Raw genomic sequence first — 18,969 nt, 5'->3', positions numbered from 1 at the left:
ACCCACTCTTTTCGCATTGGTGCGGCCTCTATGGCAGTACTTTTGGGCCTGGAAGGCAGGCGTATTCAGGCCATTGGGCGTTGGAAGTCTGGAGTTTTTAAAGAAGTATATCCACCCTTTTAAATAGTTTTACTTGTGTAAGTTTTGAGGTTCTTCGCTGGATTTTTGTTTTGAATTTTATTTTGTTTTTACAGGTTTTGGCTAGAATGGTGAGCCTAAGCGCACCCTGATTTGTGGCCACAGTATTGTTTTCTGAGCCCTTCGCAGGGCTAGGGAGTCTGGCTTGGGTTCATAGTTTGGCCTTAATTTGATCGCTCACATGGATTGGGCCGGCCGACGTGGCATGCTTTGGAGCCAGCTTCTCCCGGTCCTGCTTCGAATGACTTGGGGGTGAGGTAGAGCTTGTCACTTCACTTCCAGGCGGAGGAGTTTGCTTCGATCCAGTCTGCCTTCCCAGGGGTGAGAATCATCTGGTCCAATATGCTTCAGCGCAGAGTGTGGAAGTGCAGCACCATCAAGCAGATGGACGAAGCCAGGAAGAAGGTGAATGGTTCCTTGAGGCGGGTTTTGCTGGCTGGTGGGGGAGGGTTCATCCCGCATCCAGACATCAAAAACTCTTTGCAACACCTGTACAGGGATGATGGAGTACACCTCTCTGATGAGGGGTACACCATTTTCCTTGAGGATCTGTGGCAGTGTCATCACCTTTGGCTCTGGTGGGGGGGGGTGAGATGACCTAAGCATGGGCTAGGTCCCCTCTGTACCAGGGTCAGTGCAGGATTAGGGAAAAAGGGGGTAAGTGGCACCTTCTAGAAGGTGAAAGGGGGCTTCCTCAGACCTATCAAAGCCTCAAGGCCAGATGCTGGGGACAGGAGTCCTTCTTGAGAACTGCCCAGATCACAGACTCAATGCCTCAAGGCTGGACTCAGGGGTGAGATGGACATGATTCCCTAGGCACAGTTAATGTGCTGGCAATGAAAGGCCAGGAGTAGCTAGCTCACCACTCTGCAGCCTAGAGCCAAGGTTACTCGCTCAAAAATCTGAGCTGCTGGAATTAAGTTCTGTAGCACTCAAATTTATAGGGGCCCACACTGGTCTTTTAAAATTATCCAGGTCCCCTCCGCAGATCTCAATCTTGAGGACTGGCTTAATCCAGTTTTCATTTTCTATCATTTGCTTTAATTGGTCTAATGTGGTTTAATTCATTAATTGGCATTAATAAATGTTGCCCGTTCTTAACCCATATGCTTGTGTCTGCCTCATTATTTTGGGTGGGTCTGGGTGCAAAAAACAAGGACTCTTGTGGCAGCTTAAAGCTTAACAGACTGTTTGTAGCATAAGCTGTGTGGTCTGTAAGTCCACAATGCTTTAATGTTATGTGAACAAGCAGCAGCAAGTCTGGGGGTTACACACTCCCTGATCTGTTCAATTGCAAGGAGAAGACTGAAAGCATCTATTTCTTGTTTTTTGTCATTATGTCCAAAAGCAAAATTTGCTCTTTTCACATGGAACAAGTTTGTTCTTGCTATTACACTGTCTGGAAATCATTCTACACATCCACCTGCTTTTGGACTGCCCAGGACAAGCAATTTTTGTGTAGTTTAGTTTTAAATTCATCTGTTAAAGCTGAAATTTGTCACAGATGTTCATGTCGATATCCTTACTCATATTTAAATAGCAAGAACTGTCAAAGGTGCAAGGGCCTCACAATTCAAGTCGGTGGCCAGCAGACATCTTGAAACTGATGCAAAGAGTATTAACAATGAAAGGAACACAGGGCTCATTCAATCAAATGTCTCCAGACTTGTATTTGGAATGAATATTAAACAGATGTGTGAAAGGGTCTATAGCAGCCTTTCCCAACTAGTGTGCCTCCAGATGTTGGACCACAACTCCCATCTTTCCTGACCATTGGTAATGCTGGCTGAGGCTGATGGGAGCTGTGGTCCAACAACATCTGGAGGCACACTGGTTGGGAAAGGCTGGTCTATAGTTAGCATTACACTTGATGAAGCTACACATGAAAAATGGTTGCTAAATGAATCTATTCAATCAGAAATACAGGAGGCTATAAGAATTACATGTGGGTTCATTAGCCAAACACATAAATATCATAAAGAATTGGGTGTCCTTAGGAAAGATGAGTTACATGTATGAAAGCTGACAATTCTCGCAAGAAAAAGTGTAAATCCATATGAAAAGGCAAAGATTCACTATACATAGCAAATGCTGCCCTGGGCTACTTCTGGGGGGAAGGGCGAGATATAAATAAATAAATATGTCCAGGGCTCCATAATATATAGTAACATCCATATATCAATTGATAATGGAATGAAACAAGTTCATGATTTTGCAGAGGATTACCTACAAACACAAAGTTTGTGTCAGATTCCATTAAGAACATATCCAGACTTTTTTGTATGTTGTGTGAAATGGTTTTGCACCAATGTACTGCCAAAGGGAAGTTTTTCACCCTCTTATTGCCAAGTTGCATGTCAGCTGAAAATGCTTTGTCCAATCAGCCATCTTCATTCATTTAATGAACCATATTTGTCCATCTTCATTATCCTTGAGTCATGGATGGTTTCTCAAAAAAGGCTCTAAAGGAATGTACTTCAGAACTATGTAGAGAAATATACCTGATCTCAGCACTAATACAGGTCAAATGCAGATACTTGCAGAGCATCATACAGTCATTTGGGCAACTTGCTGAAGAGCCCTTAAATACTTCCTTTAAGCTGTGACACACACCTGCAAAATAGGGGCCTGGAGGACTGATATTATGGTGGATGCATATGAAAAGTAAAACATATGTATATTGCATATCTGAACTGTGTGTTCCATTGGAAGCAGCAGATCCAGGGGTTGTGGTACATCTGAAGTATGTAATGCATACAGAACAGCAAACACAAGAACTGATCCTAGCTAGTGATACCACCATTAATGTTATTCTCTAATTTTATTTTAAAATTAAAATTAATAACATATAACAATAACATTGCTGTTATAACCATTGCAGCTTTATCTGGAAAAAAGAAATCTGAACTGAAGCATGGCATAGTATTAATAATTGCCTAGTGTGCTTCCACAACAGTATAGGCTTCATATGTTGAAGTCCAAAGGGACAGGTGGCATTTCAAGCACTTAAAGACTGTGATAATGTAAGAAAACTCTTATGCTCCAAGTCCAAAGTTATGTTATGGAAACAAATGTGCAAATCAACTGAACTGGTCTGTCAACATTCAGAAGCGATGAGACCTCACCTCTGGATGTTGCATCATGAGTTGATTTGTTTACTGTAAAGGCTCTTGGTTACAAGGAGAGAGAGAGATAAAAAACATCTTGCTGGAGGTAAGAGTTGCCCCATTTAGGATCTTAAGTCAAAAGAAATGACATGATGAAATAAGACAAGCATCTATTCCCCAATGAAGAGTATTCTATCCACATGTTTCTCTGGTGGCAGTGCTCTTCCTCCTCGCCTCTCGTATCTGCTCAGACTGATTTTGGTTAACCAACCAAGTGTCAAACATAGCAGAAACTGAGGTAGAACATGAAGAAATGCAAGATTTTGATGCGTAAATGTAAATATTGATTTAAATGTATCCATAACATAAATCTGGTATTTTAAAAGCATACATTATTCCATTGCATTACAGTTACGTTCATTCGTTGCTAAAAATGTCTGATAGCCACTATGTTAAACTGAGAAGCCCTTGTAACTCTGGCAATTTTTGGCATTTAGAGGTAAGTTACCAAAATGAACATTTGTGCCAAATTTCAGCTTTAACAAATGAATTTCACACAAAGCCACCTTTCTAAGAACACTACACATAATTGTTGGATGACCATTAGGAGCAGTAAAATGGTAGTTTTCAAAAGGAATGATATAAAGATTCAGATTTTATTGCTTGTTGACCAAACAGGCCATACGTGCGCACACACATGTTAATAATATGAACATAATTTATTTATTTATTAAATTTATTAGTCGCCCATCTGGCTGGCTGTCCAGCCACTCTGGGCGACGTACAAAATAAAAACATACAAATACATTAAAACATTATAAATCTCAACAATAATAATAAAACCTAACCCACCCCAAAGGCCTGCCTGAAGAGCCAGGTCTTCAAGGCCCGGCGGAAGCTCATCATAGAGGGGGCCTGGCGGAGATCATTTGGGAGGGAATTCCACAAAGTGGGGGCCACAATTGAAAAAGCCCTCTCCCTAGTTCTCACCAGTCTAGCTGTTTTAACTGGTGGGATAGAGAGAAGGCCTTTTGAGGCTGATCTTGTTGAGCAGCATCCCTGATGGAGGCGCTCCTTCAGATAGACTGGGCCGAAACCGTATAGGGTTTTAAAGGTCAGAACCAACACCTTGAATTGGGCCCGGAAAACAACCGGTAACCAGTGCAACTCCTTCAGCACTGGAGTGATGTGATCTCGCCAGCGGCTGCCTTTAATCAGGCGAGCCGCTGCATTCTGTACCAGTTGCAGCTTCCGGACGGTTTTAAAGGGTAACCCCATGTAGAGCACATTACAGTAGTCTAGGCGAGAGGAGACCAGGGCATGTACCACCGATGGGAGCAGATGGTTGGGAAGGTAGGGGCGCAGCCTCCGTTATCAGATGGAGTTGATACAGCGCCGCCCGGCTCACAGCCGAGACCTGAGCCTCCATGGACAGCTGGGAGTCAAGAATGACCCCCAGGCTGTGGACCTGGTCTTTCAGGGGCAATTGTACCCCATTGAGCACCAGGTCAACATCCTCCAACCTTCCTTTGTCTCCCACAAACAGTACCTCGGTTTTGTCAGGGTTCAGCTTCAGCTTATTTCTTCCCATCCAGTAATAAAACAGTAATAAACATGAGTACATATAAAATTGCTATAAAAAGTAATTACAAACATTCTCAGAGTCTGGGCAATATATATCAGTATAAAATCTTCAGAAGCAGTCAATGACTTCTACTTTCCCAGGGCCAGTTTAACAAATTTGGCAGTTCAATATCATCTATTATAATCTGTACCAGCCAATAAAAATATAATTGCATTTAGGGAAGTTGTTGCTAATCTCAGCTAAGAAAGGCTTTCGATATTGAGCTCCCAAATCAGAATACAGGGGACAGTCCATTAGGAAATGTACCATATCTTCTACCTTAAGGCAACCAGCTGGACAATATCTATCCATAGTGTGACCATGACTATTTGATCTAATTCACACAAATATTTTTAATTAGTTAACTGTAAGATTTGGAGCATTTGAGTCTGAAGTACAACACTTCCAATTTCCAATAGTGTGTCCTTTTCCAATTCCTCCTACACTTGGAGATTCTTTTAAAGATATGCTGAATTATCGTGAATGCAAATTAGTATATAAAGATAGGAATGTACTTTAAAATCTGTTTAGAATGGCAATACATATTTCCTTCTTAGCCTGTTTTTTAAGCTTGTGGCATGAGAGCATCTGCTGATTTAACCATTTCAACTGCCAATCTGCCCTGGAAAATGGAAATGGACTGCCTTCAAGTCGATCCCGACTTATGGCTACCCTATGAATAGGGTTTTCATGATAAGCGGTATTCAGAGGGGGTTTACCATTGCCTCCCGCTGAGGCTAGTCCTCCACAGCTGGCTAGGGGCCTACTCAGCTTGCCACCGCTGCACAAGCCAGTCCCTTCCTTGTCCGCAACTGCCAGCTAGGAGGCAACTGGGCTCCTTGGGACCATGCAGCTTGCCCACGGCTGCACAGGTGGCAGGGCACGTAACCCCTGAGCCGCTCGCTGTGGGGCGATCTTTAGCTGGCCCTTGACATCCAGGTGACACGAGCGGGAATTTTAACTCAGACTCTGGACTCCCAGCCAGGCTCTCCCCACTGTGCTATACCAGCTGTCCAATCTGCCCTAACAGTGGAAAATCCACAAGTATGCCTCTACTATTGATCCAGTTTAAAGAGACTTGTCAATTTCTTTGTAAATCTTCAAATTCCCCACCCTCCAAGACACTTCTTAAAACTGTAACTCATAACCTACACAGCATGTATAACCTACACAGAACCTACAGAGGACACCACAAGAATTCAATTCCATTGATGCTGCTTTCTTTCCCAAAAGACAGGAAAGAGAAACAGTCCCCTTAGCTGTTTCTGCAATTCATAGGTCATTGTTAGGATCCTGAGCACCAAAGCATTCAACTAGTACTCACATGACTGTGCATATCTATTTAAATGTGATATCACATTTTCCACTTCTGATAGAAGTTAATAGCAACAGCTGTCAAGATCTATTTTGATTTCTTTCCATGACTTGTTGTGGTTAAAATTCATAGAATCTTCCAATTTTGGAGTTATTCAGATTCCTAAGTAACATACTGGCATGTCCCACCAAGGAATTAAATATGCTTTGCTTATTATATCTTTTTTTCCAAATTAAAATCCATCCATTCAGATTCATTCAAATTAACCTTATATCCAGATATTAATGCATCATCCTTGAGTATTTTCATTATACTGCCAAAGCTGACTGCTGAGTTAAATAGTTTGTGTACAAACTTATTCTATATTCTCCTTTTGACCCCATGTAGCTCAGGAGTAGCATGAAAGAGTTCTGCTAACAGCTGAACTGAAAGAGCAAATAATTATGGAGGAAGTGGGCACATATTGTTATGCAAATGAAAGATATCAGAGCTTTGTCCTCTTTAAAGCAACAACTGCTAAGAGGTTCATATAAGTCAATTTTCTCCATGTAACAAAATAATTATCAAGATAGCCAGTGTGGTGTCGTGGTTAGAATTTCATACTGGGACCTGGGAGACCAAGGTTCATGGCTTGGCCATGAAGCTTGCTGGATGACCTTGGGTCAGTCATTACAGTCATACCCTAACTTACCTCACAGGGTTGTTATGAGGATAAAATTGGGAGGGGAAGAACCATGTTTGTAAGCCAACTTGGGTTGCTTGGAGGAAAGGTGGGATATAAATGTAATCAATAAAATAAAAAATAAGATACCAAAACCAAATTTGTTTAATAACTGGGTCACCAACCAGGCACCCTCAGGCACCATGGGACCCATGGCGGCCTTCACTGGCCCCCCAAGAAGGGGTCCCAGACTCTGAGCTTTCATTTTTTAAAAAAACAAGCCTCATGTGCAGGTATATTCTAGCAACTTTTACAGATAGCTCCATTCATATCTAAAAAAAGAAGGCCATATGGGTCTTTGGTCAATTTTTAAAAATGAAAAATATTCAGCGTTGATATATATTTATTCTTAGCTTCCTAGTTCAGTTTCTAGTTCCTAGTTGTAGTTCAGCAACATCTGGAGGGCCAACAGTTCCCAAGTTCTGCGTTACTTCATTTAGAGTACTTAGTAGAGTTGGTGCTAAAGTGTCAAACATTTATTTTTTGGAATATTCCCCTTAAGAACATCAATACCTGGCACTTTATTATTTAATTCTCCTTATCATATGAGACAGTTCTTCTAGAATTATTGGGTTTTGAAGGTTTAACATACCCTCAGTTGTTAACAAGGACACGTGATATTAAATCGTGGAAAGCTAAAGATTTATATCATTCAATCAATTTTTATATTAATGCTATTCCAATAAATCTTGAGGTGCTGAAAAGTTCACTGTTGGAAATATAATACATCTGGGGCAAACATATTTCATATTATGACTTGCACTAAAATTAGTCTGGAATACAGTTGCATCAGAAATTTAAAATATATTGGCTTATGAGCTTCCCAAACATCCACTGGTGATATTGTTTGGCTATTTTAAAAACAGTGTAATAGAAGATATGGAGATGATAATTAATTTGTTGACAGCAGCTAGAAGATACATTTGGTCTTACCATGAAATCAGTCTTCTCTGTGCATGTCAAAAGATGATATCAAGTGGGTAGCAAGCTCTACCTAGCGGTTGAAGGCAAAAGAGCACTGTTGAATTTTTGCAGGCACTTTCTGGTCTGGTCCTGGTTTTGCCTCAGTTCTCCATAACAAGCCAATAAATGAGGAAAAAAGGATAGAAAGAACACACTAATAGAAGACAATAGTACTCATACACTCTCTGCTAAAGACCTATTTGTGATCATAATGGCAGACAAGCCCTCCTAGGGAGTGGCCCTGATATCATATTTTGACATGCACACAGAAGATCAATTTCACAGTAAGACCAAATGTCTCTTCTCCTGTGCATGTAAAAGATGATATCAGGTGGGACATATCAAAGCTGACCCATGTAAGGTGGGAATATTGCTGGGCTGCAAAACTCTAGTGATCTGAGAGGACTTGCTGTAGCATTCTCCTCCCAAAGACTGCCTCAGCCGATGCGAATGCGTCTATCTTGTAATGTTTAATGAACGTACTGGGAGTGGCCCATGTAGCTGCTCTACAGGGGCATTGCAGGAAAATGCCGCTGATGTGGCCGCCACTCTCGTGGAGTGAGCCACTATGACGGCTGGCCGGGCCAGTCTTAGCAAGGTATATGCCAAGGAAATGCATGCTTTGATCCACCTAGCTAACGTGGAAGTGGAAACTTTATTTCCCAGAGTTGCTGGGTGAAAAGACAGAAAGAAATTATCTGTTTTCCAAACTGACTTTGTCTTAGAAATATACACTTTAAGGGCTCTCCTCGCATCAAGTGAGTGCCACACCTTCTCCGTGGGGAGAACCAGATTAGGACAGGACAGCAGTACCAGTTCCTGTTGGCAGTGGAAGGTAGATAGAACCTTGGGATGAAAGGAAGGGACTGTGTGGAGGACTACTCTATCCTTATGAAAGACACAAAAACTCTTATGCATGGACAGGGCATTCAGCTCAGACACTCTACGGGCCAAAGTAATGGCCACAAGAAACAAAACCTTAAAGGACAGCAGATGAAAAGAAATTTGACTTAAAGGTCCAAGGAGGTTTGTGAAGGGCCAGTAACACTTTGTGCAGGTCCCAGGTCAGGTAACGGTGAACCGTAGGTGGCACTGATATAGTTGCCCCTCGAAGAAAACGTTTGATAAAAGGATGAGAACCAAGTGGGTTGTCTGGGGATATGGGGAGTATAGATGATAATGCCGAAGCCTAGCGCCTCAGGGTGTTTGTTCTGAGGCCCAATGATAAGCCATCTTGAAGGAAAGAGAGTATCTCATTGATTCTCGCTTTCCGTGAAAGAATTCCTTTCTTCTGTGACCAGGCTAAGGTGGTCTTTCATATGCCCTCATCTATTCTGAGTATGGAAGGGCATCTAGAAGCCATCATGGTTTCCTGTACTTCTTCCTTTCTTCAAGAGTTGCTTCAGTTCAAATTCCATTCATGAAGCACCAACCACCCCGGATCTGGATGAAGAAGCTGTCCTTGAGAAAGCAGGTCCTGCCTTAGGGGAATTTGCCACAGGGGTTTCACCGACAGATTGTGGAGATCCAGGAGCCAAGGTCTCCTTGGCCACCAGGGAGCTACTAGGAGAACTGATGCCCATTCGGTTCGGATCTTGTGGATTACCCTGGGAATAATCGGGAATGGAGGGAAGGCATACAGTCTGCCTGGAGGCCAACTGGGCCCTGGCAGGGTAAAGGCTCCAACGCAGCTATCTGTTGCTGGTGGGGGGGAGCAGTTTCATCCTCTTAGAGGGGTTTTCCATTTTGCAGGTTGCTTTCCCCATGGGATCAACACGCTGTGAGGCTTACGGGGGCAAAAGGACTTCAGAGGTTGTTCCTGGGAAACGTGGGGGGGGGGGGAGAATACCCTCGCGTTAGGCTAATATCGCCACGGCCCTGCTTGAGTGCTGGCTCATCAGGGGAGGTCCATGCTTGGCGTCTGCCCACCTCAGCATTGAGTTGGTGGCAGAGAGGGAGAGGCTAAAGGTTGTTGCAACCATTGGTGGCTGCCTGTTGCACATCTCTTTGACAGATGTGCGGGAAGAGGCTGGCCGCAGGCAGAAGGCCTGTAAGGCCACGGCGTGCTCTAGGCAACGCCGCCGTTCACAGGGAGGCCACCGCAAATGAGAAGGTGGCTGCCGCTACTGCTCTGAGGAGCTGGAGGAGGCTGCGAAGCTGGCGTGGGGACGGAGGCTGGGAGAGGCCAAAAAAACTGCTGGTGATTAAGAGGGGGGCACCCCTCACTGGAAGCTCCATGCTGCGGGACTCCGGGGAAAATATAACAAACCCTTTTTTAAAAAAATTGGGGGAAAAAAACAGGGAATAAGAAACAGTAACACAGTTAACAAGGAAAAATACTCCAATATAGAAACCAACAGAAACAATCAGAAAGAATACAGGCCGAAAACCAGGGAGCAGAGAGGACACAGCCGAGCTTGGTGAAGTCAAAAGAGAAAAGTGCCTGCAAAAATTCAACAGTGCTCTTTTGCCTTCAACTACTAGGTGGAGCTAGCTACCCACCTGATATCATCTTTTACATGCACAGGAGAATGGTAATATGTCAGAACTGGAAAAATGGTGATCACCCTTCTATAGATTCTTGGCTTATAAAAATCTGGGGTTTGGCATACATAGTTAACTAACGAACCTTGTTAGGAAAAGAGAAGGCAGGCAATGTGAAAATATTTTTATACAAAAGTGGAGTTTATTACTTATTGGAACAGCAAGGCGCAGGACTCAGCAGTATTTATTGTTGGGAGATATTTAAGAATTTTATATTGTGAGTTAATAGTAGCAGCAATAATTAAATTAATGTGTGATAATGTATTAGAATTGTATTGTTATACTAGTGTACTATCTTTATATGCTTTTGTATTTTGTCTAATAAAGACTATAATTTTAAAAAAAGAAAAAAGGTTGAGCAATTCTGCACTGTTGTGGTTATTAGGTTGCCAATTGCTACTGTTTCTCATTCACAAGACAGCAAATAGATAACTAACCTCTTTTGAGAAAATTGTTATGGAAGCACCTAATGTGAACACAGTTCTTGAGTGCCTCAGTATGTGCATGCACACAAGCGCGTGTTTGGGAGTGTGTGAGGGGTGTTTGGGGGTGTCTAAGTTGCCTGGCCTGTATGTCTCTGTGTGTCTCTGTGAGTGCACGCAAGAGAGAAAGAGAGAGTCCCTATGTGTTTGGGGATGCCTGGTGTGTGTTGGGGGGGTTGGCAGGTGAAGCAAGCATGGGGGCTCTGCCCCCCAGTAAAACAATTTTAAAAGGAGAGTAAACGTTTGCGAAAATTCCTTAATCTCTATTTCTTCTGTGCTATCAGAAGTATATAAATTGAAGAATACATTAGCGATGTCCTTGGAAGATACAATAGTTTTTAGTTCTATCTTTAGAACGTAATCATATTATGTTCTTGCTTTTTCAACTGTGTGTTAATCTGGTCAAAGCTGGGTCTGTGTATGGCCTGGACATGGTCTACATATGGCGGGAAGATTAAAAGTGCATGCACAGACTAGAGCAAAGATGAAGCCATCATGAACCAAGACAGGTGACATTTTTGTGCTGTGTGTGTCATTTTGGATTGGAAAACTACTTGGATGTCTGCAACGCATTGTCATTTCATGCTGCTATCTGGAAAAGGCTTCTGATAAAATGCCGGTACGCAGCTGCCTGACAGACAAAACAATATCTAAGTGAAAGAACAACATACGTGTGCCCAGATAACACTACGCAAAAGTGCACCGCTTAGCCAAATCACAGATGCAGGGATCTCAGATGCTGCTTCTTTCCCCCTCCCAGATGTATTATAATTCATAGTCTACACATGGACTCCGTATTATGGGCGTCCACGCATAATTGTTAAAATTAATATAAATTTATTAGATGATTGCAACCTCCTTATCCAGCTTGCTGGTCAATTGGTGAGTTAAACATTCTTCTTGGGGGGCAAGGGGAATTGCCTTTAATTAATTTTTCTTTTCTTTGCTGCCATCTGCTCTGCCCTGCTTTGCATGCTTTGCCCATGCGTGGACCTTAAATGGATCCACTAATTAACATCTAAAAGTTAACTAACACTGTGAGCCAATTTTATCTTGTTTAAGCCCTTTTTCAAATATTTGCTGCTTTAAATAATGCAAGGATCTTTCAGCTATAGAACAGTTAGTTATAGCTAAATGGTTTCCTGGAAGCTTCTAGCTTTCTATACAGTTTTTGAAACCAAGTTACTTGAAGGTTTTATTCCAATTGTTTAGTTTAACTTGTGAAATTTTCTTTTTCCTCAGGGTCTTTTGATTTTAAAAGCTTCATTTTCTTAACAAAAAAATGAACCTTTTTTAAAAATACCCTGAGCTTTTGATGCTTCCCACATAGCAACCTGACCTATTTCCAGGTTATTTAATTGAAAGTAATCATCCAGCTGATTTGTTATATCCTGCACTAATTCAAAATTTTGTAAAAGATTATAATCTAACCATCAGCATTTATGAGAGGATTTTTCCCTTGTAACTAGACAGTCTAGGAGTCAAGAATGGTCTGCACATATTTATGGACAGATCTCAACTTCCTCCACCAGTTGCATTAAGAAAACAGATGTAAAAACATGCCAGTGTGTACATAAGAATGGTTAGGTATAGGAAATAATATATATATAATACCTGTCCTTGGGGACATCATGTAAGAATGTCATTATGGAATTTTAAAAATCCTTGCATTAAATTTTTCTAAACCAGTTTAGGAAGGCATCTGGCAAGATTGCTATTACAAGACTTATGCATATGAGCTGAAATTACCTGGTTAATTTAACCACCTAACAAGAGACATTTTTAGTTACCAAGGAAAATATTACATACTCCTCCTGAAGCTTTTACACTGGGAATGCAGCTGGAATCCTCCTGCTGGAAGCCTGTAGGTGCTCATACGCTGAACAAGATTGGCTACATTTCCATGCCTTTCCCTCTTGATTGGCAAGCCATCATCCTTAGATTCTGTCTCTTTCTTAACTTCCTGGCAAAGAAAAAAATCAAGGCAGTGGGGACAAGAAGAATGATTAAATAATTGAGCCTAAAGTAATCATAATAAGCTCCAAAACTGCACTGAGGGAAAATACTTTAAATTCACTTTGAAGCCTCTGAGAAGTCAACATTTAAATGTAGGAAAAACCTTGTAAACTAGCTATTTTACAAACCAATTAAATATAATATACACAGCACTGAAACACAGTCTTGAACCTTCTCCTACCAGTTGCATTTCCAATGCAAAATAAGGGATTACTTCAGCCCATTTAACAGGAATATATCCAGAGAGGATGTTGAGAAGAGGCTGATGTTGTTTTGTTGCTCCCAAATCCTTATTCAACACAAAGCTGCATGAACAGCCTGAATAAGGAATTAAAGGTGTATATGCCTGTGCTCTACAAAGCACTGGGATAACATGGAGATATTGAATCCTGATTAGGTAGACACATAGTATGATCCCCCCCTTTAGAATGCACACCTTAACGTGGTGAGGGGGTTTGAGAGTGTTGAAGAAGCTAAGAGCAATGCCGTCAGGAGTCTAGACCAAGAGGCTAAACTCCTAGCAGGGGCACCCAAGGCAGAATGGTCAAAGCTGAGACACCAGACTAAGATGCATCCAAACTCAGAGGAAGGCAATGGTAAACCACCTCTGAATACCTCTTACCATGAAAACCCTATGAACAGAGTATCCAAAATGCAACACGAGATAGTGCTGGAAGATGAGACCCCCCAGGTCAGAAGGCACTCACCGAGCTACTGGGGAAGAACAGAGGACAAGCACGAGTAGTGCTGTGACTAATGACGCAGCTGGGTCAAAGCCGAAAGGAAGCCCAGAGGCTGATGCACACAGATGCGAAAGGAGAGTCCGGAGTTGTACAATGCACACAATAGGAACATGGAATGTGAAAAGCATGAACCAGGGAAAGTTAGAAATCGTCAAGAAAGAAATGGAACATATCAACATGACAATAATTGCCATGAGTAAATTAAAATGGATGGGAATGGGACATTTTCAATCAGGCAACTACAAAATATTTTATGCAGGAAATGAGAAATTAATAAGAAACGGGGTGCTTTAATAGTGAGAAGTGATGTAGCAAAAGCAATTAGGAGCTGCAACGCTAGGTCTGAGCGAGTTGTATCAATGAGATTAAATGGAAAACCTATTAACATAAGCATCATCCAAGTCTGTGCTCCAACGGCAAATGCAGAAGAAGAGGAATTGGAGATATTTTATGCAGAAGTGCAGGAGGAAATTGATCACACACCAAAACAAGGTGTGCTGATAATCATGGGGGACTGGAATGCAAACGAAGGGAACAGAGAAGAACTAGGAACTGTGAGGAAATGGGGCTTAGGAGACAAAAATGAAGCAGGAGAAAGACTTATTGAATTCTGTGAAGCCAATAATTTGTTTCTTGCAAACACATTTTTTGAACAACCGAAAAGAAGACTATACACGTGGACATCACCAAATGGACAATACAGAAATCAAATTGATTATATAATTGGTAGCAGAAGATGAAGAAGTTCCATACTTTCTGCAAAAACAAGACCAGGAGCAGAATGCAGTACAGATCATGAACTGGTCGTATCGAAAATCAGAGTAAAGCTAAAGAAGAAGAACAAAGCAATCATAATGCCAAAATACAATTTAAATAACACCCCAGAAGAATATAAAGATGAAATAAAGAACAGATTTGAGGCTTTAAACTTAGTTGACAGAGAACCAGAAGAACTATGGAGCGAAGTCAGAGACATTATCAGGGAAGAATACAAAAAGACAACACCTCTAGTTAAAAAAAGAGAAAGACCTCAATGGATGTCTGAAGAAACTCTTAAAATGGTTACAGAGAAGGAAAGCAAAAGCAATAGAAACACAGTCAGAACCCTAAATGCAACAATACAGCAACTAGTGCGTAGAGACAAAGAGAACTATTACAATAGTTATTGCATAGAAATAGAAGAAGACAACAAAAAGGAAAGAACAAGAGCCCTATTTAACATGGTAGATCGCGAAAAATCCCTACTGACTATAGTATACAGCCACTCTTGTGGCTGTATAATTCCAAAAGATTAGAGAAATGAAAGGGAAATTTAAACCACGAGTAGGGATGTTGAAGAATCAACAGGAGAACACACTGACTGAACAAAATGAAATAAAAGGAAGATGGAAACAATACACTGAAGAACTCTATCAAAGAGATGCCAGGATGACAGATTCATTCATGGAGGAACCGTATGATGAAGAACCAGACATTTTAGAATGTGAGGTAAAAGCTGCTCTTAAAATACTTGGAAGAAACAAATCACCAGGAACAGATAGCATATCAACAGAGTTGCTACAAGCTACTGAGACTGAATCTGTCCAAATTTTGACAAAAATTTGTCAAGAAAAATGGAAAACTAAACAATGGCCCACAGACTGGAAGCGTTCAATATACATCCCAATTCCAAAGAAAGGGGATCTCAGGGAATGCAGTAATTATCAAACTATTGCCTTAATATCCCATGCAAGTCAAGTAATGCTCAAGATTCTACAAGAAAAGCTCTGACCATACATGGAGCAACAAATGCCAGATGTCCAAGCTGGATTGAGAAAGGGAAGAGGCACCAGAGATCATATTGCAAACATATGTTGGATAATGGAACGGACCAAGGAACTTCAGAAGGAAATCACCCTGTGCTTTATAGATTACAGCAAAGCCTTTGACTGTGTGGATCATGAAAAACTATGGAATGCTTTAAAAGAAATGGGGGTGCCACAGCATCTGATTGTCCTGATGAGCAACCTATACTCTGCACAAGAGGCTACTGTAAGGACAGAATATGGAAATACCGATTGGTTCCCCCATCAGAAAGGGTGTGAGACAAGGGTGTATTTTACCACCCTATTTGTTTAATCTATATGCAGAACATATCATAAGGAAAGTGGGATTGGACCAAGATGAAGGAGATGTGAAAACTGGAGGGAGAAATATCACTAATGTAAGATATGCAAACAATACCATACTACTAGCAGAAACCAGTAATGATTTGAAACAAATGCTGATGAAAATTAGAGGAAAGCGCAAAAGCAGGACTACAGCTGAACGTCAAAAAGACTAAAGTAATGACAACAGAAGATTTATGTAACTTTAAAGTTGATAATGAGGACATTGAACTTGTCAAGGATTATCAACACCTCGGCAGAGTCATTAACCAAAATGGAGACAATAATCAAGAAATCAGAAGAAGGGTAGGACTGGGGAGGACAGCTCTGAGAGAACTAGAAAAGGTCCTCAAATGCAAAGATGTATCTCTGAACACTAAAGTCAGGATCATTCAGACCATGGTATTCCCGATCTCTATGTATCGATGTGAAAGTTGGATAGTGAAAAAAAGAGGAAAAGAGAAAAATCAATGCATTTGAAATGTGGTGTTGGAGGAGAGCTTTGCACATACCATGGACCGTGGAAAGGCAAATACGTGGGTGTCAGAACAAATTAAACCAGAACTGTCACTAGAAGCTAAAATGATGAAAGGGCAGGAGCAGGGGGGCGCATGGAAATGCTGGGGGTGGGGCTGGGGGGCGATGGAGAAAGGATTTTCAGGAGCAGGGGCTAGAGGCAGGCAGGCAGACGGGAGGGCCAGGCAGGGTCATCTCCTTCCCTTGGGGCCAGGAGGACCCACCCCTGCAGCCAGCCGGAGGGACAGAGGCAGGCAGCAGTGGCGTGGCTCTTGCCCACCCCAGGGCTGAAACCTCCTACCCTGCCCTTCTTTGGCCATGTTCCTCAGAGTGAAAGAATGGGATTTTTATGAATCTCTGCCAAACTTATCCTTATCCTTATTATTATTCGTTTCATTTCATGATTATTACTGAAAATAATTTTGTCGTATAGAGGAGGGGGTTGTTAAGAAATGATCCGCTCCGGGTGTCAAATACGCTAGGTACGCCACTGCACAAAGTGTGGCATCTGCAGTTTAAAAAAGCATTCTCCGCCACCAAGGGGTAATCAGCTCCAGCCATTCACCAGCGGATACTTTTCAAAGCTGCAGTCCCTAATCTGGTAGCACCCTCACACACATCCCTCAAGTGCCTGCCAAGGTCTGCACCTACCTTTAAAAAAATGAGCTTTTGGGGGACAATTGACTATAATCTCCGTTTTGTTTTGGAGTGCATGTAGGTGGTTTGCCTGTTACTGATTTTCATCTGGGAAAATGGAATTGTATGGTGTCTAATGCAGTTTCTCTAAATTTGCCTCTGGGCCCAAAAAGGTTGGAGATGCTTGCTATGAAGCTTTTTGATGTGGAATAACGTGACAATCAGTTATTAGTATGGATATTTCCTGTATCTCTTTTTAAAATCTCCAGCAATTCATCCTGTCAGCTATCAGTTCCTTGCAACAGAAAAGTATGCAGTGAACTCATTCAATCCCCAGATAAGCTTTGGTCTACTCCATATAGTAAAAAAAAACCTTGAGTGGGGGACTTTTCCCTTTGAAATCCACAATAATTTTCAACAATCAAAACTCACACATTTGCTCTATATGCATACATACACAGCCCCTTACATCAGAGACAGAGCACCTCTAGCACCCACAGTATGCTTTGGGCCATTCCAAAATCACACCTGCAGGAGACTGCCCTCTACGAAATGGCATTAAATCATGTCTGGCTCAGTGGTTTTCTTAGGTGCAGGACATTGTGAAGTTTGTATATCCATGGTACTAGCAGCCAAAATATGGAGAAAATGAGGAATACGCTTTGGCCCATCTCAAATTATATACATCCACAGCTTCAGGAGAATGCCCTTTCCCCGCCCCCCAAGGTGTTTAGTAATGTGTATTCCTAAAACTCCAATTTCCTTTGGAGAATGGCCTTTTTTTTTTTTCCAATTAATTTTTATTCCAATTTTCAAAACCAAAACAATACAAAAAGAAAACAACACAAATCAATAACTAGTACAATACAAAAAGAATATATATATATATATATATATATATATATATATATATATATATATATATATATATATATATATATATATATATATATATAAAAAGAATACTGACTTCCGATTTGTCATAGTTCAGCTATAAATCTATAATATATAACAAACCTATCTCTTAATAGATTATAAAATCACCTTCCTCCAGCGGTTATCTTAGTTGGTTTCAAATCTCATTAACATCATATCATTTTAATCTTCCACAAAAAGTCAAAGAGAAGTTTCCAATCCTTGAGATACATGTCAATCAATTTTTTTCTAAATAAACATGCCAATTAATCCAACTCATCAAATCTACTAAGTCCAGTAATTTCAAATCGCTATAATTCAGCTATAAATCTATAATATATAACAGACCTATCTCTTAATAGATTATAAAATCACCTTCCTCCAGCGGTTATCTTAGTTGGTTTCAAATCTCATTAACATCCTATCATTTTAATCTTCCACAAAAAGTCAAAGAGAAGTTTCCAATCCTTGAGATATATATCAATCAATTTTTTTACTAAATAAACATATCAATTAATCCAACTCATCAAATCTACTACGTCCAGTAATTTTAAATCGCTCTTCTGTCATTATCCATATTGGGTCCATCTTCCATCTTCCATCTTTACGCCCCCAAAAATCTTGCTGTCATAGTCATATAATAAAAGTCTGATAGGAATTTCCTCCATCACAGATATTTTCTTGCCATCAAATCCAAACGTATCACTGAAGTATTGTTGCAAAGCCGCATCTCTGTTCCTCTTTTCCACATGATACACTAGTACGTCTCTTGAAGGTTTTTCCATTGACACAAAACAGGGATTAATTCTGTTAACTTTCTCCATTTCAAGTTCCATCAAATCCTTCCAGTCCAGGAATTTTTTTGAACCGATAATATCTTTATCTCCAATCTCTTCAATTCCTTCAGGGACAGCGCTGAATTCCAAACTGTAATATTTGTCTCCAGGATCCATCACAGCCAGGAAATCCAAATCTTTTTTCATGTCCATAATTAAGCCAATCTCCATAGTTTGAACCTTGCCTTTAATTTCTCTTTCATCCTTTTTTTGTTTTCCAGATCTATCTTTATTCTCCTTTCTCATAGAATCCTGAGTTTCTTTCA

General features: G+C 41.0%; 1 protein-coding gene across 2 annotated transcripts in view; it reads right to left on the bottom strand.

The window, feature by feature from the left end:
- The window catches only part of CD2AP (CD2 associated protein), a 152,963-nt gene that overhangs the window by 105,798 nt on the left and 28,196 nt on the right, over positions 1-18,969 (bottom strand). For both annotated transcript variants that reach the window (XM_061607521.1, XM_061607520.1), the window contains one exon: positions 12,704-12,857. In XM_061607521.1, the coding sequence (XP_061463505.1) occupies positions 12,704-12,857 (154 nt within the window). The remainder of the gene's footprint in view (positions 1-12,703; positions 12,858-18,969) is intronic.

The sequence above is a fragment of the Rhineura floridana genome, chromosome 2 (genome assembly GCF_030035675.1).
Source record: "Rhineura floridana isolate rRhiFlo1 chromosome 2, rRhiFlo1.hap2, whole genome shotgun sequence".
Lineage (NCBI taxonomy): Eukaryota > Metazoa > Chordata > Lepidosauria > Squamata > Rhineuridae > Rhineura > Rhineura floridana.
This window is presented reverse-complemented; position numbering and strand designations above follow the sequence as displayed.